Source organism: Pinus tabuliformis, chromosome 5_1 (genome assembly GCF_031772625.1).
Source record: "Pinus tabuliformis cultivar Carrire ecotype Pingquan chromosome 5_1, CPIR1, whole genome shotgun sequence".
Classification (NCBI taxonomy): Eukaryota; Viridiplantae; Streptophyta; class Pinopsida; order Pinales; family Pinaceae; genus Pinus; species Pinus tabuliformis.
In genome coordinates, this window is record NC_142305.1 from 796,052,556 (window position 1) to 796,075,147 (window position 22,592).

General features: G+C 35.0%; 1 protein-coding gene across 1 annotated transcript; it reads right to left on the reverse strand.

Annotated features, from left to right (window-relative positions):
- Nucleotides 1-9,460: 9,460 nt before the first annotated feature.
- LOC149167348 (cationic peroxidase 2-like) lies at nucleotides 9,461-17,407 on the reverse strand. The gene is made up of 5 exons (XM_089430450.1): nucleotides 17,168-17,407; nucleotides 10,554-10,751; nucleotides 10,291-10,470; nucleotides 9,973-10,135; nucleotides 9,461-9,878 (listed from the first exon to the last, which is right to left on the reverse strand). The coding sequence occupies exons 1-5, from the start codon at nucleotides 17,405-17,407 to the stop codon at nucleotides 9,463-9,465; spliced, it is 1,197 nt and encodes a 398-aa protein (XP_089286576.1). The 3' UTR covers nucleotides 9,461-9,462.
- Nucleotides 17,408-22,592: the final 5,185 nt, after the last annotated feature.

A 22,592-nucleotide genomic window follows, 5' to 3' on the forward strand; every position in this document is an offset into this window, starting at 1 on the left:
CTGATGGTATTCACTGTGCAAGTCTAACTTGGAAAAATAAACAACTTCTTTCAATTGATCTAAAATATCATCTATGTGAGGAAGAGGATAACGATTTTTGATTGTTATCTTATTCAATGCTTGGTAATCAATGCACATTCTCCATGAGCCATCTTTCTTTCTCACCAAAATGATTGGTGACCCACATGGTGATGTGCTAGGTCTGATGAACCCTTTCTCGAGCAACTCCTACACCTTCTTCTTGATTTCAGCATTCTTTAAAGCAGACAATCTGTACATTCCAATGTTAGGCAATGGAGCATCTTGCTGCAAAATAATATCATGTACTATTTTATTTTTGGGTGGCAGAACTTTAGGTTCTTGAAACAAGATATCATACTCTGAAACAACCTTTTCTAAATCAGCTTGCTATTGATCATTACAACCTTCAAATACATTGGTTTTATCAGGTTTCTTTTCCTTTACAACCATCAGTAAGAATTGCTTACATGAATTTATCATTCGTTTCATCTGCCCTGAGTTTATGAGAGTATAATTATTCTTGAGCTTATGAGCTCTTACAAAGTATTCGATTCCATATTTAACAAGTAGATACTTGTTCTCAGCTCTATAGAAAATAGCTTTCATGTCATACAAGTAAGGACTTCCTAAAACAATTCCACATACATTCAAAGGAATTATGTCTAGCTCAACCTCATCTACAAATGCTGACCCAAAAGAAAACTTGAGTTTGCACTGTCTAGTCACTTGTAGTTGTGCTTTATCATTCAACCATCCTAATGGGTATGGTTTCTTGTGAGGTGTAGTTATTAATCCAAACTTCTTTACAATTGCTTCAGAAATTAAATTTACTTGTGAGCCACTATCAAACAAAGTATCAATCTTTTGATGTTTGGAAATTATTAACTCAAATATGGAAAAGCTCACGTCTTTTTCTCTCATTTTCTTTATCAATAATAGATTGTGCAGAATTACTAGTAGATGCTTTAGAATTCTTACCTTTTATACATGTTGCTGCAATAGTTGTTTCATCTCCTGATCTGACCCCAAATCCTTCTGAATAGCTGCAACAGTCTTCTTCTTCTTGCCCTCAAACTTCTTAGGTCTCATCTGTAGATGCAGAATCCAATAGTGCTCATCATCATGCCCATCCTTTTTATAGTGAGTGCATGAAGCCTTGCTCTTCTGTGTAGTGTTAGCCTTCCTTGCTTTCCATTTCTGCTTTCTTTTCTCCTTATTCTTGCTTGCAGTCGGTTGGGATGCTCCCCCAACTTCTGGACTTCCATTCTTTCCTCTAGCTTGTAGATGAGTAGCTTGTATGGATACCTCATCTATACTAGTGGGATTAAACATGAGGATAGTGTGCCTCATGTAGCTATGTAGACCACCAATGTACTTCAACAGAGTCTTAGGTGAGTCTAATGAGATTCTAGAATCAATGATCTCTTTCTAAATTCTTGAGTATACCCTTGCACACTTTGCCCTCTCAGCTGTCGAAGAGTTTGCCAACTCATCATGGCTTGCTGCATGTATGCCAATGGATAGAACTGCTTTTTGATTGCAGAAACAAATTCACTCCAGACAGAGATTGTCTTACCATGTCTCTTCAGGTCAACTTGGGTCCTGCCTTCCCACCAAACCAAGGCAGTGCCTCCAAGGCGTAGGCTTGCCAGCTGAATCTTGCTCTTGTCTGAATCAATACTTTGCACTCTACAATAAACATCAATTTGTCTAATCCAATTGTCCAACTTTTTTGCATTCAAATCTCCATCATATATAGGTAAATCAAATTTAACATCTAGTTTTATCAAAGACGCTTTCTTTTTGTGTTCAGGGCTATTAGGAGGTGTGAGAAAGTGTTCTTCTTTCCCTTTGCCTTTTGAGTGGTCATGGAGGAAAGATGCATCTTCTCCTTTGTCTTGTTTGGATCCTGATGCATATTCATCCTTGTGTTTTCTAAAGTCCTTATACATTTCTTCTACCATGGACCTTATGGCTAGGAAACTATCTATGAATTGAGGGTCTGGCCCTACAAAACCTTCTTCTGACATTGTCTTTCGAGGATAAACTCTCCCAATTTCAGGATTAATTTCTACCAACAGTCCTTCTCCTAATTTGAGCTTTGATCTAGTTAGCATTCAAGAGCTAAACCAACAGAAGCTTGTCTAACCTTAACAACATAGAGCTCTGATACCACTTGATCTGAAAATCACTTGTGAGTGACCTCAGTTAAATAATTAGTGAATGAAGGTATTATAGACTCATGTGCTGGTGTGTGTCTATGTTATTTTAGGCAACGAATCGATCAGATTGCAAAATACATAGACACTGGAAAATGGAAAACAGTAAGGAAAACACAGTAAGAAAATGCAAGAATACAACAATTAATAAGGAGTTCACCTTATTCTCCAGGGCTACATCCCCAATCTAGCTTTCAGTGGTGGCCTTCTTTTATTGTCTCTTTAAAGCATAGATTTACAACGAAGAGCTCAATTTGAGTCTCCTGAAACAGATGATATTGGTAGGGTGGTTCTTGGATTCCCCAAGCCACTAGAGTGCATAGACTCTTCCCTTTACCAAATCTTGACCTCTCTGGTCTTTAATGGGAGGAGCCCAATGTGGTGCTCAATTCCCGACAGATCCTCTCAGGGATTGCTTGAACCTCTCAAACTTTTTGTCTGCTCGATGCTGCCTTAGGTAAGCTCGGCTCTTTGTTTCTACTTTTTGCTTTACTGTCTTCTCTTCGCTGTCACTTTATCTGTCTTCATTCTCTTCCTTTCTCCTGTTCTGTTCTCTGTCTGTTCCTGGCTTAAATCCAATTTGTCTTTGACTGTTCACTTCCTCTTCTATCCCTTCGGTTTTCCTACTGTTGTTCACTTGGAGTTCCCTGCCTCTGCATCATCGCCAATGTCTCACAGGGAGTGGCCACTTGTCCTCTCACGAACTGCGCCAGCTCATCCTCAACGGTTTGGTAGTTCAGTTACACTGTGAAATGACTCATCCACCAACTCGGCAGTCAAATCGGATGTGAAACTTCTCTATGCCACGATTTAATCCTCTGTCAAATCTGGTTCCTCCATCAAGCGCAATCTTCGCTGTCAGATCTGGAGCCCCTAGATCCTACGACATTCGCTCATTTCACGTGGTTGGCTTGCTCGACCGTTAGCAGGCGATGAGAGGCAGTTTCTCTCTTTGCCGCTGGACACGCGTCGTGCGCTGAATGGAAGCACTCGCTTTCAGCCAAATCCGCTTACCGCCCAAGGATGCCCCCGATATCCCGCTGATTTTTGGAGCGAGGGTCCCACCTTTCGCCTTAGTGCCTTCCCCATGGTTTCCCGGCTTCCCATGCGACCGATCACTCAGGGCCTTTCCTTCTCGAGGGGTTTTGCCTAGCGATGTGCTAATCACCCATCAGAAATGGCCTCCATTTCCCGATCCAGGCTTCCCAAGTGCCAGTTTTTCCTCCTGCGTGGTCTCCATCGGCCTCGGTCAACGCGCTTTGACTGAGGTCCTTGTCGTTCCTTGCTGGCTGCAAACTGCCACTGTCCAGAGGTCTTCCTGATCACTCTTTGCATACATTTTGAAATCTGTCCTGTTTTGATAGAGTCATAACACTTTGATTAATCTTCTTGGATCTAATTCGGATCACTGAAAATTCAATATTGTAATACAATACGAGATTCTTCATGTGCAATAGAAAATGCTTCTCTTTCATATAGCTCTTCCAGCATTTGAGAAGAGCCTCTCCTGCTTCAACATTTATATCTATCAGCTATCTTCTGTAAACATCTCACTCGCATCAATGATTTCCTTCAATTTGAGATGCAATTGCAGTTTCTATAGGGAAGCACAAAGATAGGATTTATGTTATCTGCCAACCCTCTAGTAATTTATTTTTCACCCATTTCTTTCCAGAATTGAATTGTGCATGCATTTTATGAAGTTACCCCCTGCTTAGGAACAAAATTTTGATATGGTGGATCAGTATAGCTTCATTGTCTTGATGGGTGGATGTCCCTAATGCTTGGAACATGTTATCTAGGAGTTGGGCCACGAATTTGGGGGGTACATTACAACTGGATCTATGTTATGCTACGATCGTTGTATGTGATGGAACTATTGTCACTCTTTATGAGGTGCCTCCTCATAAATACCATGTAGAAGATTTTGAAGAGTATGTGAATGAGATTTACTATGAATAAGAAATTGGGAACCACGTGATCTTAGTAAAATCGATTGCATCCCATGAGGAGATCCATGAAGATAAGGAATGTGACAAAGTATGGAAGATGAATTTTGATGGAGTTCAATCCCAGTTGGGTGTTGGAGTGGGGATTGCGTTCACGTCTGCTGAAGAGGATGAAAAGTCACTTTCATATTGCCCAAAGTTCGAATGTACAAGTAACATAGTTGAGTATGAAGCATAGTTCATTGGTCTTGAACAGTCTTGAATTGGCCCTATACATGGGAATAATATCTGCAAGTGATTGATGACTAATATATTATAGTCTTATAGATTAAAAGACAGTTCACCACAAAAAATGAAAGATTCAAAATGTATATATATGTAATATGGGATAGCATTAAGATTTTATAGGCATTTGAAATTAGGGCAATGCATAGAGAATATAATACCAAGGTTGATTTGTTGGCAATGTAAGGTCACACTTTAGGACTATATGAGTAATTTATCTCTTGTGATTGCAAGATGTAGATTATCTTCAAGGCCTTGGTTCCTAATAACCAATAACATTGACAAATTTTCCATGATGATTATTAGATTATGATGTTCCTAAAAAATATGTTGGAATTTGAAGGGAGTTACATCAATTAGTAAGGTGAGAATGACATTAGCGATTATGATATAGAAGAACTTCCCAAAAGCAAGATTCCTTAGAGTGTTGTTCCTTAAGAAGACATGTTCACCGGACATGACATGTATAAGAAACCACTAAGTGAGGATTGACTTGATGACATTTTTGAGATAAATATTGGATCTAAAAAGAATGCATAGATTGTTAAATTTAGCAAGGGTACTTCCCTTGAATAATGGAAGAAAACTAAAAATTTGATTAAGGAATAATGAGATATATTTTCCTAGTCAAGATATAAGGGAATACAAAGGAGATATTATTCAACATGGAATTTTTCTTAAAGGAAGCCAAAAAGTTTAAACAGAAGCTGATAAATATCAATCCCAAACTTTCCCCCTCATTCATGAGGAGCTACAGAAGATGCTTTCTATAAAGATCATTACGCCCTCTAGGCACTCTTCATGGGTGTCAAACTTGGTGGTTGTGAGAAAGAAACATGGAATGACTGGATTTTAGGAATTTTAACCATCTTTCACTTAAAGATAATCATCCCCTATTGAATATGGAGCAATTTCTACACAGAGTTCTGGGAGCAAAGATGTTTCCTATGTTGAATGGTTTTGCTAGATACAACCAACTTTTGGTCAAGAAAGAAGATTGGCATAACAGAACCTTCATGACACCATGGGTTACATTTTTAATACCTTAAGATGAACTTTGGATTAATTAATGTTGGATACATCTCCCATGCATCTCCCATAGGGAAATGGATTTGCATTTAGAGGCTTAATTGGTAAATCAATTGAGAACTATTAAGATGATCTTTGAATGTTTTTGAAGGATTGAAATTCCTATGAAGGTCACTTGAGGCAAGTTTTTGAGAGGTGTCATAGATACCAAATTTTATTAAGGCCTAAGAAGCCTATATGTTCCACACCAATGTGACTTTTCATTGAAGAATGCATCCTTAAGACACACTACAGCAGTTTGTGGTAGAATAGTAGACTTCCTCAGAAGCACATTCTTCCATTTCTCTATTACCTCAAGCTATAGGAATCCTCTTTTTCAAGGTTACAACTGTCTAATTCCACTAAGGAACCTAGACTGGGGAAGCTCTAATCCAATGATTCTTGCAATATTCATATTTATGCACAGTATTTGCAGGTTAAATTGGTCAAATGCAATTGTAAATTGTGAATTGAGAGTGTGTGATGCAATATTGATGGTTTTTGAATGCTTGAGATATCCACTAGTTCACTAGAAATAGGTCCTCAAATGGTTCTTCGTCCTCTTTGGGTCTCCTCTTCTGCATGACTAAGCAATAAGAACAGGGGCTAAATCTAATGAGAAGTGTAACCTATGAAGGAGATTCAAAATTTTGGCCAGGAATGTTTTATTAAACATAAGCAGGTGAAAATATAATACACCGCCTGCATGAACTCCCTTGTCCTCAACGTCCATTGATTCCTACCTATACAGATATCCTCTTTATCCATAAAATAAAAAACATTACGGGGCATACCTTTCTATACTGGTTAAGTGGCGGAAGCATGCTACTCGTTAAGTTGGTTGGTCTTTGAAGAGCAAAGGTAGAAGGTTGGCTGGCCTTTAAAGAGACGAGGCGCGAAGGCTCTACTTAGGTAAGGTCTTGCGTCGTCAACTGAATGAAGTGATGAGAAACTCGATAGCTGTCCTGCTAGGGTTCAAATGAGCAGAAAGGCTTAGGGTTGTAGGTGGGTTGCAGAGGCTCGACGCCAAAATAACTCTTTCCCTCTGGTGTGATGTGTAGCTCGAATCAAGTGCTGAAAAATGTGTGAAAAACTCGATAACTATCCTGCTAGGGTTCAAACGAGTAGAAAGGCGTTGCAGGTGGGTTGTAGAGGCTCGAATCCAAATAATTATTTCCCTCCGCTGTGATGTGTAGCCCGAGGCAAGTGCTGACAAACTCGATAGCTATCCTGCTAGGGTTCAAACGAGTAGAAAGGCATTGCAGGTGGGTTACAGAGGCTAGACTCCAAAATAACTCTTTCCTTCCGCTGTCATGTGTAGCCCACTTTTTCCCCAAGCTTGGTGTATTTTTCCCTCCACTTGGCCAACAAAATGTATAAAAAATACCTTATGTTATATATATTGTTGTATGGTACATTAAAACCCTTTAGGCCCTCATTATAACCCCAATATTTTATTTTTTGATTTTTCCATTTTTAATGCCCAAATATGAATGCACGTGATATAATATTGGTTTGTCAGTGATGCCCCCGTGCCTTATGCATAAAGCTTTGTATTAGAGACTCCAAGTGACACTTGATCTGGAGTACTCCAATGGTTGACAAAAGTACATCTAAACAAAGATGGATTTCTTGGGCATATATTCACTGGGATCCACTTATCGATATGCTATCAAAATCGAGTAAAAATTTAAGTAGAAGAATAAGTAAGAGTTTGGGTCTACGAATACGCTTCAATAAAAACCTATAAAATATAGTCCTCACTCATATATCAAAGAGAAAAGCAAGGAGAGCAAAATTTAAGTCATAGGAAAATAAGTGTAATGGGAAGTCAAAGGACGCTAGAAAATGGTGTGATTTCCACATAATCCTATAACACAACTCGAATGAATGTCACTCAAAATAACCATTGTTGGCCGACCTTAAAGATAAGGAGTTAGATCATGGTTCAGACTCTGATTTGGAGCAGGATAAGGAAAAGTAGATATACATTATTTCCAAACCTACTGCTATCATCATCACCATAAAGAGCCAACAATAAGAGTTAAATGAGCTTGATAAGGGGGAGTGCCTCTTCCATCCATAGATGTAGGTGAAAGGGGTTGCACCACATTTGAATATTGGTAGCGAAAGCTAGAAGAACATGAAGTTAGGTGAGGTCATTAGGAGATTGAAGTTGTTGACGATGCCAAACTCCCAACTGTATACCATTACCCAATTAAGCAAGGGACAAAAACACTTGCATAAATCAACAATGCCTCATGTCCTATGACATCACGCCCTTTAAAGATGAGGTACTATGTGATGTTTCCCCACCCAATGTCTATGATGTCTCTTAGGAAACGATATATGTGGAAATGTTATGTTATTTATGAGTTTCAACCCCATAATGTCCTTCTTACTTTGGGAGGTCATCTCTACAAGATACCATAAGGAGTTTTAACGACTATAATTTCATTAACCTTGGAAAGGTAGTTTTGAAAAGTAATTTCTCATACTATGAATTTATTCTCGTCTTCATGGTTCAGTCAAAAGGTGAACAAAAGATTTCCACATAGGGACTCTCTACACAATAGAAGAAGGAGGAAATTAGTGTAAAAGAATATAGAGATATCTTTGCTTCCCCTACAAGGTACCTCTAAATTAGTAAGTTTTAGATTATTTGAGATATCTTTGCTTTCCCTACACGGTACCTCTACATTAACAAGTTTTAGAGTATAGGGTATTGAAGTTTTATTAACAAATATTTGTTTTTCAATTTATTGAAAAAATATTTTTTAAACATGTGATTGGACAAGGTCTTATTGCAACCATTGCACAATAAAATGTCATGTGGATAACTACCTCATATTTTTCTACCATAAATTCTAGATGCACTTGCCATATATAGGCTATGATTTTTGGATATTTGTGTAGTCATTTTTCATTGTTAAGAAAATAGATGATTAGTTGCTACTCACAATATCCTTATTCAAAAAATTATTTTTCACACATTTGATTGAACCATAACCTTTTCACAATGCAGTATTTGTGTAGTGATTTTTATGAACCTACATACAAAAATCACCCAAAATTAGCATAAAAATGGATAGAAACAAGATGTAATTATTCTTACTAGGAGCTACCTTCCACCATTTTTTTCCTTCAGCATTTTAACAAATAATAGAAAAAATGTAAATGTGCAGACTTACTAGTGATTACTACCCACCAAAATTTATGCAAATCTTTGACCCTTCCTAAACAATTAACTTTTGCACATCATATCAATTTCAACTTAAACGACAAACACTAAACTGCCTTTAAGTTTTGATTTCCATATTAGGCTGAAAGATCATCGTTAATCCCATAATATAAAATTATCCATGGAAATAATAAATAAAATTGAAATATTAAATAGAGTCTTAATAAATTCAAGATTTACATGTATATAATGGTCAATAACTAGCAAATTAAAAGGAAATATACCATGTTATTTGTATTCGTCAAACATTTCCTGAATGATTTGATGCTAAGAGCTTTATACTTACACTTATTTGGTTAAGCTTATAAACAAAAATTATTTACTTCCACGTAAATTGAATAACCATTTGACATAGAGCTACTTATTTGGCTTATAACGGACACTAGACAAACTATGAATACATCATTAGAGGTTGCATCGTTCATTCCGCGTAAACAATCACGGCTGCAGTCTTATAACAGACATTAGACAAATCATGCATACATTATTAGAGGTTGCAGCTTGAGAGATCGGTCACGGCTGCACTCTCATAACAAACAATACTGAAATTATGAATACATTATTATAAATTGCCGCTTGCAGTCTGCGTGATTGGTCGTGGCTGCAGTCATAGTCGGCCTTATTAATAGAATTAAAGCAACTTTCTTATTAGGATACCTTTCTATATGCTCTTTGATTATTAATTAAATGCGGAGCAGACCTTACGAATCTCGCCATCCGTGCCTGTCTTCACTCCAATGTTGCTCATCTTCACCATAGATTTTGTGAAAGCCAAGTTGAAGCTCGATACACCGAAGGTCCCTCCTGCGTAGTTTTGCACGAAAGGTTTGGTGGAATTGTCCCCCCAAAGCCTCTGATCTGATTCAAGGGCAGCGTTCCCATCTCTCACGTTGTTGAAGAAAGTCGCATCGAATGTCGTGGAGCTTCCCTTGTCCAAATCAACTCTCTTCGATCCGTCACCACCCGAAGGACACTGGGATTGAAGATCACTCAAATATGCCGTATTGATTGTCGGATCCGCGCCCCCTGTCGATGTGAAGTTGTAAAGGCGGTAGCTGAAAAACTGGCAGTCGGTTTTTCCGAGTGTATGCGCCCCTGAATGTAAAAATATAAAACCCACATAAGTTAATTATGCCGGCAACAACAATGGCCGCAGCTATGTAGTGAAAAGACCATGCAGAGCTCTCACCGGCAAGGATGACAAGATCTTCAGTTGTGAGGCCTTTGTCTGCAAACTTCTGCTTCAGTACGGTAACGGAATCGGAAGGTGTAGGCAAATTAGCGGCGTCGGATGAAGACGATACCAACCCGTCTCTCCTTCCTGTCGGGACAGACCAGCTCGTTCCATTCGTCTGTAATGCCAATAACATTAACACTGTCATTACCCAAAACTCAAATTAAGATGTAATGTAACCAAAGTTCAAAACATGCAGCTACATATCATGAAGTTTAGACTTTAGATTGCTGCTGTGAATTGAGAAATGCAGTTGGGAAAAGTGATGAATACCAGAACTACTGCATCATGGACAGAAAGTGCGAGAATGTCAGCGCATGAAACAACTCCTGGACATGCAGCTTCTACTTTGGTCTTCACATCTTCGATAACCTCGAATCCTCGCAACCCAAGATTTGTAAGCGCATTTTTCTCTGCAGAGGGACCAGTAATCAATATGGATCCATCACAGCCCTGCAATCAAGACGCTCCCACTTCATCATACACTTATCAAATCCATTTCCTTTAAATAAAGAAAATCAAATATAAATCCTTACGTTTATGAAGCAGTCGTGAAAGAAAAGCCTCAGCAGCCCTGGTGCAATGGTTTGGTCAGAACCAAAATGTGATTGAATAGAGGATTTAACTATATATTCAACACCAGGACAACTGTAGAAGTAAAATCCGACTCTAGTTCCCTGCGCTTCTGCAAAGACATGAGCAACGCTGAGAAAACATAAATAAACATAAATACCCTAATTGCAATAACATTAATATTTGAACTGGTCTTCATGCTGTGCTTCATTCCCATGGAGTACAGAAAAATAGAATTAGCAGGAATTCCAGCAATGAGAAGTGAATACAGTGACTACTGAAATTTGCAAACGACTGTTTTGTAGCTAAACTGCAAATTAATATTTGAACTGGTCTTCATGCTGTGCTTCATTCCCATGGAGTACAGAAAAATAGAATTAGCAGGAATTCCAGCAATGAGAAGTGAATACAGTGACTACTGAAATTTGCAAACGACTGTTTTGTAGCTAAACTGCAATGGTGTAGCTTCCAAAGTCAATGAACAACCTACCAAACCAAACGCATTAACGGGTTGACTGACCGAGCTCTAATCCGATTGTTGGATTCCACGGGGGATACTTGAATGTTCAGTTTATGTGGACATATCATTCAGCGAATTGGCGTTGTTGACCTCGGTTACTAATCCATTCCAGCGGAATTCCTTTATGGACTTCCAGCACGAAGGCAATGTAAAAATAAGACTCGAGAGTCGATCCCATAGAATTCTAACACGTTGCTCCACTGCCACATATCTTACAATCGTATAGGTGGGTAGGCGTAGAGAGGACCATAAAGCTGAAGACATTTTCCATAAATATTATCCTATGATATAGGAATGTGCTAGATTTGCTTTACCGACAACTCGGATAAAGCAAATAGGAATGTCCTAAAATGGAATTTGGCGTTACCAACTCCAAATTTGTGAAGTGAACATGAGCAAATTTGTAAAATGAATGGGGAGTGATTGGACAATATTGCGTATATTGTTGGACAAAGGTTTGTTCCGTAGATTACTAAGTTAAAAATATTTTGGTACGATAAAAACAGGCGGCGGAAAACCAAGTACTGAATACCGCTATTCTCAACCTACTACGGGAGTATAAAGATCATTCAACGATTTATGTCATCAATAATCGCCACCTTAATGTCCATCTAGCATGGCCATCTCAATTTCAATCAGCATGTCGACTTACCGCGTCTTATCTCACTGGACGCGAAGGTACACGTCTCCAGCGTTGTAGTTAACGTCACTGGTATTGGGCAAGTCGCGAAAGTATTGGTTTTGAGGTATAAGTATCACGACAAGGCCGGACTTCCATTCCTGGCAAACGAGTAGCGGCGTAGGCCGGTGGGAAGGGGACATTATGTCACTCTGGCTGGTTTGAAGATTCGAGATTCCGGTTGTAGTAGATCCCGAAGAAAGAAAATACGATGTTCATTGTATATTTTGCATTTAGGGGTGGTAATACGGTCTTGAGGTATATTTTGCATTTAATGGTGGTAACACGGTCTTGAGGTATGTATTGGTTCTCCCCCAGCCGCGATCTATCAAAAATCAGATTTATCATACCTTATTGATGAAATCTCTATGAGGTGACTCTTTTCTTTTTTTGAGGGTATAGCAATTTTTTTTGGAATGTATAGTTTGAGTAAAAGTTTACCTCCGAGGGATTTGATTTTTACTAAAAGTTAGATTCATGGATCTAGATTGGTTTCAAGCAACAAAGTCACATTTTAAAATTATTATTATTGTATATGTATTTAAGATGAATTTTATATTTGATATTTACATGATTAAGAATACAAATAGTAACTAATAATAATGATTTAACAAAGTTTAATCATCAATCAATGTACTATTATATCATATCATTTAAATGTAATATGAGGAAGATATTGAAAAATATATAAATTAGACATATTTATAAAAAAAAATAAAAATTATTTATGATTGAGAGTGTTATCAAAATATTTTTACTACGAGTTGAGTTGTTGAGCTGAGAGGCTCATTTTACAGCCCAGTATGATATGTAATGCTGTCAATCTGTCATCAAAGTTTAAATTTTGTTCATGTTGACTATTTTTTTTTAATTAAATAACTATACAAAACATTTAAATAATATCCTCTCATAAAAAAAATTGCAGATTAAGAAATTAGATCCTTCTCTGCTCACATCCTTATTTAAAATAAATCTATAATAATAATATCAATAAATTGTAATATCAATAAGTAATTGAGTGAGCATAGCTAGAATAAAAAGAGAGATGTTTCATAATGCTTTTACTTAAAGCTAACTAAATATCTCCATTGATATGGTTCTGAATGATCATTCCATGTTCATTGAGAGTAATATAGTCTACGAAGAAATCAAGCTCTGCGCTAAATAAGGTAGTAATATGTGAATTCATGTATGGTGTTCATTCACTTTGTTTATTTGAACCCATTTAATCTGTAATAGCTTTTTCACTGGTAGACTCGATATTATTACCTGTTTTCGCGTATAAACCAATTTATCTTTAAGAGACTTTATGACACCGTTAAGCCTAATCTCCGCTTCCAACTGAATTGCAGTGTCGGTTGTTCTGTATTGTTGTTATTATCATCCACATTATCGATCTTCTCAACCAAGGCTATGAGATCACCCTTCTGCTACTGTCTCTCTTGGCATCTGTTAAAGCCAGTTCACGATTCTAATATTGATATTGCCCTCCAGGTGAATCACAATTTCGGTTTCGTAGGGTTATGATGTTGAAAAACAGGGTGGACGGTCGTTCTCAGAAAGTGGATTTAGGGAGTATCTGATCATCATGTCTTTATTTTTATCAAAGGTAAGGTGTTAGAGATGAGAGTATAAATATTTTAATAGATGGGAAGAAAAAAAATAAGTACTATTTAATATAGGTTTATATTTTATTGGAGTTGGATACTTTAATTATTTTCTTAATTAATTTTTTTGATTAATTGATTTAAATTGAAAAATGCCAGTATGCCAAATAGATTTCTCACTTATTAGAGTTGAGCACTTTAATCATTTTCTTAATTAATTTTTTGATCAGATAACCTAAATTGAAAAATTACAGTATGCCAGTTTTGGAATTTTAAACATAATTAGCAGAGGTTTCACAATCTGTTTGGTGATGTTTCTGGCATTTTACTATTGGTAATCTTTATGTCACCTGGCAATGGGGTGCGTACAGAAGTAGTGATCATTTCCTTAACTTAAAGGTGGATGGGTATGAAGCTGATGATTTTTAAGCGAAATTAGAGGATATTTTGAGGATATTAAATAAATACAAAGTATTTTACAAATGTTATGCAATGTAGAATATATGTTTAGTTTAGGATTGCTTAACTTAATCATCGATTTTGGGAATATATTATCTTTCAAAACTTAGACTATATTCTTATACATTACATTTCAAAATATTTTAGAAATATACAGTCCACTTAAATTTATATAAATCTTTTTTCTTTTGATTTAACATGTATCTTGTTAACATGTATCTTGTTCTTTACCCTTTTTACGATCCCGAACCAAAATTATGTAAAAAATATAACGGGAAAAAAATCGTTGTTGGGTGTAGGAATGAAAGGGGCGACTCGTGTATCTGAGAAAATTGAAGCATGAGACTAAACATATTCAAGGCCTTCAAACCATCCATGAAGGTAATTCCAGGAGCTGATGCCAATTCTTGCACTGTAAGTTGGACAAGTCGAGTTTGACCCAGGTCGAGTTTGACCCAGCAGGCAACCACATTCCCCCAACAGAGCTAATTAAGGAAGCAAAAGTCAGCATATTCAAGACCGTGGAAGGATATACACTGACCACAACTTGAGTTTCACTTGGATGAGTGTTCAGTATAATAGAATAATGGATCACAGTGTTGATTGCGAGAACCTTGTCCGCCGTAGTCTTTTTGCACAAGGAAATGGTTCGCTGCTCAGAGATTTTTTATTTAATAAAGTAATTGATATATTTCTGAGATTGATCTTCACATTTTTGTTTATTATTCAGTTTTAGTGTTCTGTGTCTATGGATATATTTTGTTTTTCTCTTTTTTGTTTTGTCTTTTCATTTATCAAGGATAAATCTAAAATTTTAAAACTAACATATTTGCTTCATTTTTTCATACAATAAAATACATACATTTAAATAATGTACACTATTGTTCATACAATAAACACAGATAGTATCAAATAAGACATTCAAATCATGTAGATTTTGATTTTCAAACAAGATATTCCAATCATGTACACCAACAATGTAACAATAATAAATAGAATAAGCACACATAGCAACAAGATATTTAAATCATGTATACCATGAGTTTTTCTTAGAAACCATATCTCATGTATACCATGATTTACTTTGAAAAACCTCAACTGGAAAGAACCAACCAACAATAAATTTATTATTGTCCTTTGCTACCAACATGCATACAACTATGGTTACATGCATACTCTAGCTAAATGCCCAATACCATAAGTGTTAACCACAATTTTCAACACAATTTGACTCACACTGTAGTCAAGCACACTTTTACAATAATATAAAATAATAATAATAATTAATTGTATTATGTATTTATTATATAAAGATAAAATGTCTAATAAACATTTAAATTTCTTATGATATGAAAAAGATAGAAGGAAGAGTGAAACTTAAGAAGGAAGTTCTACACAAGAATGTAATTCAATTCATAATACAAATCAATAGGATAACACTTAGATTTGAAAGAATATTTAAGTAATTCTTTTTTTTTTATTAATTGACAATGAAATTGATACTAAATATTTAATTTTCTTATGATATGAAACAAATTATATGGAAAATGCTTTTTACAAGAGTAAGATATTGTGCTAGACAAGGTCCAAATCATATAGGAGTAGCAAGTAGATGAAGTGTAATTGGTTAATACAAAGAAGTGTAATCCGTGAAGACAATTATATTATTATTGTTGATGTAAACCTCAAAAAGGATAAAAAAAACTATAATAGATATATAATTAAGCATTTTCTTTTTGACAGGGGGTTGCCCCTTCTCTCAACCTTCATGGATAGCCTTGGCCAAAGCTATCATGGAGGAGTGTGTGTTTTTAGTTTTTAAATTTATTATTATTTTTCTATGGCTTTGGTTTTTAAAATTTAAAATTTAAATTTATTTTGCCATCATTCATTTATAATAACAGTTTTTTAAATTATTTATTTTGAACTTAAAAGATATATATATATATATATATATATATATAAAGTGATTTTTTTCATAATAATTTTATAACAAAATTGCTAACAAATATTACCTTAAAATTTTACTTCACTCTTTATGTAAAAACTTTTGATATATTTAATTTTCAAGCTCACATTTCAAAATTTAATTTTTGCATTTTAAAACTTGGATGTGTAGGGCTTCTCTTTATTTTAAATTTCCCATCTCAAAATTTAAATCTTAGCAAGCTATGGAGATGCATTTAAATAATAACAATTGTAAAATTACATTTAAAAATTTCCATGTTTGATAAATCTACAATTTCATTTTTTTTTTGTAAGCTTGGTAGGACTCTCCTATTTTCCTGTCCATTACACACCCCGCTACGGGGGAAGGGTAGCCCAAGATTTGAACCCAAGACTTCCAGTTTGGTGAGACTTCATTTCCACGGCCACTGCCACTTGAGCTATCCCATGCGGACTTACAATTTCATTTTTAATAGAAATGAATTTTCAAATGTCTAAAATTTATACAAGGACACTTTTCCAAGCCAACCACATTTAACATTGACGACTTGGACAATTGTACTATTTAATTTTCAATTCCACTAGTTAAAATTTTATGCTTATACACATAGTTATATACTCCACTGACATTTATAAAATTACATTTGTTAACTTTAGACAACCTCATGTTAAAATCTGATATATCTAATAAAGTATAACATTATAAACATAAGCTTAAATCTATATATTTGTGTTGTGATGTGTCCTATTAATGTCAATGTCAAATGTTATGTTTTTGTTGTTGTGTTTGTGTGTATAAGGTGATACACATAACACTCTATATTTAAGTTAATTTAACTATTCAAAATTTAATGTTTGAGAAACAAATACTTTTATTGCATTCATATGATATTTAATTTCTAATTTAGTTTTACCAAAATAATTTAAATGCTTTTGATGTTTCGCACACTTAAGTTGAAAAAATTTGTGTTTCATTAATTGTGTGTTTTTTTTCTCTAAGTAATACTAATTCTATTAATAAAACAATAAATTACAGTGAGGCTCCAGCCTCTGTGCGGCTAAAACAGAGTTATAACATGTTTATACATCTAGAAAACTAATACAGGACTGCCCACTGAGGGGAAACCAGTCCGATAAAACTGATGGAAAGTGCTGCCCACATAGGGGTTACAACTCAAAAAGCAAGATAGACAGTTATGGTATATTACCAAAATTGACGACATACTTTGAAAAAACATTAAAAAGGCCCCTAAGAATAGGAGTGGGGAATCGGAACTTGGCTGCATGGACCCACTAGGTGTCGTTTGGTGGAGGAGGCTCTTCCACGATGAGACATCTGTATTCATCCCAATCATCCTCAACTACTTGCATGCCACCAGGGATGCCCTCACCATGCTGGGCGCTGTCATGGGCATCTTTGCATTTGCGAGAACCAGAGCTGCTGCCCGAGTGCTTCTGTTTGCTGGTGGCCGGCTTCTCCTGAGCTGCCTTCTGTTTGCTAGTATCCGGCTTCTCCTGAACAGTGGCATGAGTCTGTTCATCCTGTGGGCGGATCTCCTCTCTGAACGCCACAGTGATGGTGGCGATGATGGCAGGGTAGTTCATGGTGCATTGGAAGCGGAATTGGGCCATTTGATGCGGCTGATGAGGGGTCTCAGGGAGCTTGAGCGTCTGGGTTGCAGCATTGGCACTCTGAGCTTCGATGGATTGGACTCGGCCTCTTCCACTACGGGTGGCGGGATATCTGCCAGAGAATTGGGCTATGGACAGAGTGGAGGAAGGGGAGGACGAAGGGGTCGTCGGCTTGGAGGGTGGCAGAGAGGGAGGGCGCATATTTCTGCCTTAGCTACTGCCTCACCTGTTGCACATTCGGTGATGAAGATGCGGCATGGTCCTGCGGGTGGGGTGGAGCTTATTGGTGTGGGTCGAAATGACAAAGGTGCTTACAGTGAGCGTAAAGGGAGAGACAGGGTCTGCGCGGGAATTCATATGGTGATTCAGGCGAGAGACAGAGACCAGAACTAAGGCTTCAGAATGCAAAGCACAGTGAACATTCTGGGAAAAATGGATTCCATCCCCAAAATCTATATAGCTTAGGAGCCGGCAACGCCTCCCTGTTGTCGTGCGAGAGCTTGGCTCCACAACATCAGGGGGGTAGGAGCAATTCAGAGGGGGCAGGGTGGAGGTATGCAGGCTTGCCGAAGCCATGGCCTTAACCTTGCAGAGGATTTCTCGACCTGTGCACCAGAGTAATGGCGCTTGTAGGTTGATGGTGGCTCGCCATAAATTATATCGGGTGGGAACGCGGGTGGCCATGTGGCTTAGCCGCTTGCTGTCCCCCTGTCTAATCCACTCATTAATTGTATGTTAAACTATAAGGGTGAAACAATTGTAAGACACAATCATTAGTCATATAATAATAATACTTATTAATAATAATATTATTATTATTATTATTATTATTATTGAAGATTTATTAAGATTAATAATAAATTTTGATATGGTTATTAAAGTTAATATTACTACTAATATAAATTAAATGTTATTAATATTAATACTAATTAGATCTTAGGATTAAAATGAATATATAATAATAATTACTATTAAATTTAATAATAATAATAATAATAATATTTATTAAAATTAATATTAAGAAATATTTAAAATACATATGAGTATACTCATAGAATTAATATGTTAGATATTATTATACTTTATTATATAATTGTTATAAAAATATTTCTCTACTAATACTTCATATTAGCATTTAATATTTAATATATATTTGTATTTAAATATTAATAAATATTTAATATATTATTATATTAAATAGTAATATTAGTATATTGTATTAATATTAAATATTACAAATATATTAATACTAATATTGTAATAATAATTATAGTCTTTCATAGTCATATAATAATACTGGTTATTAAAGTTAATATTATTATTATAATTATTAATTAAAATTTATATTAATTATTATTAAAATTAATAATAATAATAAAGTTATTAAGGTTAATGATAATAATATTATAGATTAGAATGACCGAATATGATCAACCAATGTATTTTATGATTGAATGTGGTAAACCATTGTCAAAATGCACAATCATAATCTATGATAGAAAAGTATGGTGTGAAACAATGGGTAATCGTGTTTAGCCATGGAAAATGTAGGTCAACCATGGTCAATCAAGATCAACCATAGTCACACAATTGTCAACCATAGACATATAATTGTCAACCATACTTAAAACATAGTTTGTGATGTTTAGATATGGTGAACATGGACACATGTAGTCAACTATGGTTAGCCATAGTGAAACATTGGGTTCATTATCCTTTCGGTTTATAATACTAATCCCTTGAATTTATAATATTATTAGTCCCTTGTATTTACTAATACATTAGGTTTAATATTCTCATGTTGGAATGGTACGAAAATTTATCCAATGTCATAGTGTCACAAACATCGTCGCAATAAGTCAAGCATAGTGACATGCATCATTGCAATAAGACAAGCACTCTCACAATTATTGTCACAATTATAAGTTAAATTGTAATTTATTCAATGTTGCATTGCGATGTTGAATAAATTAGGGTTTAATATTCTCATTTATAATATTGAATTTGGGGTTTATAATCTTAAGGTTTATAATATTATTCTTAGGGTTTTTAATCTAATGAATTTATAATATTTATCCTAGGATTTATAATCCCTTGGGTTTATAATGTAAATCATAGGGTTTTATATTATTTTCATGGCTTCATTATCCGTTGGGTTTATAATATTAATTTCTTGGGTTTATTAATCCCTCGGGTTTACAATATAAATAATCCCTTAGGTTTAATAATCAATAATCCTTTAGGTTTAATATTGTGCTGTTGGAATGGTATGAAAATCTATCCAATGCCGTAGTGTGATAAGCATTGTCACAATGTGACAATCATTGTTAGCAATTTATTCAATGTCGCATTGCAACATTTAATTCCTCGGATTTATAATATTGATCCTAAGTTTTATAATCCTTTGGATTTATAATATAAATCCTAATGTTTAATATTATTCTCATTGGTTCATTATCCCTTGGGTTTATAATATTAATCCCCTCGGTATATTAATTCCTTTTGTTCATAATATTATTAGTCCCTTGGGTTTATTAATCCCATTGGTTTTAAAATATCAATAATCCCTGGGGTTTAATAATCAATAATCCCTTGGGTTTAATATTGTGATGTTGGAATGGTACGAAAATATCGAACATGACAGTGGGCCAAGCATCATTGTAATGTGACAAACAATGTGACAATCATTGTCAACAATTTATTCATTGGGTTTATATCATTAACACTTATCGATGTTTTTCAACCATATTTACTAATGTGGTTGGGTTTATAATATTAACAATCCCTAGGATTTATTAATCCCTTGGAGTTTATATACCTTGGGTTTATAATATTTATCCCTTGGGTTTAACATTATTTCCTTGTGTTTATAATCTTTTTGATTTTTAGTATTAAACCTTTTGGTTTATTATTCCCTTGGGTTTATAATATCAATCCCTGGGGTTTATTAATCTAAGGGTTGTTATTCCTAAGGTGTAATGTTATTCATAATATTAATCCTTGGGTCTAATATAAATCCCCTTGCTTTATAATCATGGTCATCCATGGTCGAACATCACACTGTGACAAATTTTTTCTCAATAGGAAAATCAAACATGGTCCAATGTTGCATTGTGACAAAGATTGTCTCCATATGAAAACCATTCATGGTTAACCATGGTCAACCATGGTGCAACGCTACACTATGACAAAGATTGTCTCAATATGCAAATCAACCATGGTCAACCATGGTCCAATGTCACATTCTCACAAAGATTGTCTGAGTGCGAAATATTATTCATAGGGTTTTTAATATTACTCCTACGATTTAATATAAATCCCCCGGGTTTATAATCATGGTCAATCATTTTCCAATATCACATTATGAAAGAGTTTGTCTCAATATGAAAATCAAATATTGTTAACCATGGTCAACCATGGTTCAACGTCGCATTTTGATAAAGATTGTTTCAATATGAAAATTAACTATGGTCAACCATGATAATTCTAGGGTTTACAATATTTATCTTAGGTTTTATATACCTTGGGTTTATAATATGAATCCATTGGCTGTAATATTATTCCCTTCGGTTTATAATCACTTATTTGTTTTTATTAATCCCTTGGATTTATTATTATCATGGGTTTATAATATCAATCCCTTGGGTTTATTAATCTACAGGTTCATATTCCTAGGGTGTAATATTATTCATAAGGTTTATTAATTCTTATCGATGCTTTTAGACCAGATTTAGTAATGTGGTTGGGTTTATAATATTAACAATCCCTCGGGTTTATTAATCCATTGTGGTTTATATACCTTAGATTTGTAAGATTTATCTCTTGGGTTTAATATTATTACCTTGGGTTTATATACGTTGGGTTTATAATATTAGTCCCTTGGGTTTAATATTATTCCCTTGGGTTCATAATCCCTTGGGGTTTTTCTGTTAATCCCTTGGGTTTATTATTCCTTTGGGTTTATAATATCAATCCATTTAGTTTATTATTCCCTTAGGTTTACAATATCAATCATTCTCAACCATTGTCAATCATAGCCAACCATGGTCAACCATGGTTGAATGTGACATTGTGAGTCGTGACAAAGAATGTCTCACCATGAAAATAAACCATGTTTATTTTAGTGTTTCTAATATCTATAGCAGGGTTTACCAATGTTGGGTTTATAATATTAATCTCTTGAGTTTAATATTATTCCCTTGGGTTCATAATCCCTTGGGGTTTTAGTATTAATCCCTTGGGATTATTATTAGGTTGGGTTTATAATATCAATCATGGTTAGCTTTATGAATCTCTTGTGTTTATAATATCGATCGTTTATGCTTCTTGATCCCTTAGGTTTTTAATATTTATCCCTTGGGTTCACTAATTTGTTGGGTTTTTAATATTAAACAGTTGAGTTTATTAGTTCCTTGGGTTGCTAATATTAATAATCCCTTTGGTTTATTAATCCCTTGAGTTTAAAACAATAATTCTTAGGGTTTATTAATTCAACCATGTTTATTTTAGTATTTTTAATATTTATCTTAGGGTTTGTATACCTTGGGTTTACAATATTAGTCCCTTTTGTTTAATATTATTCACTTAGGTTCATAATCCCTTGGGGTTTTAGTATTAATCCCTTGGGTTTATTGTTCCTTTCTCTTTATAATCTCAACCACTTGGGTTTATTATTCCCTAGTCAACCATGGCTTATTATGATGTCAACCATGGTCCAACATGGATTTTTGATAAGGATTATCTCAATATGAAAATCAACGATGGTCGATCAAGTTTATTTTAGTGTTTATAATATTTATATTTGGGTTACCAATGTTGGGTTTATAATATTAGTCCCTTGGGTTTAATATTATTCCCTTGGGGTTTTAGTATTAATCCCTTGGGTTTATTATTCCTTTGGGTTTATAATATCAATCCCTTGGGTTTATTATTCCCTTAGGTTGATAATGTCAATGATGGTCAACCATTGTCAATCATAGCCAACCAAGGTCAACCATGGTTGAATGTTGCATTGTGACAATAATTGTCAAACCATGAAAATAAACCATGTTTATTTAGTGTTTGTAATATTTATATTTTGGTTTACCAATGTGTTGTGGTAAAAACACAACCCCCCCATTATTGATGTGTTCACTTCAAATAATGGGGACCCTTTCTA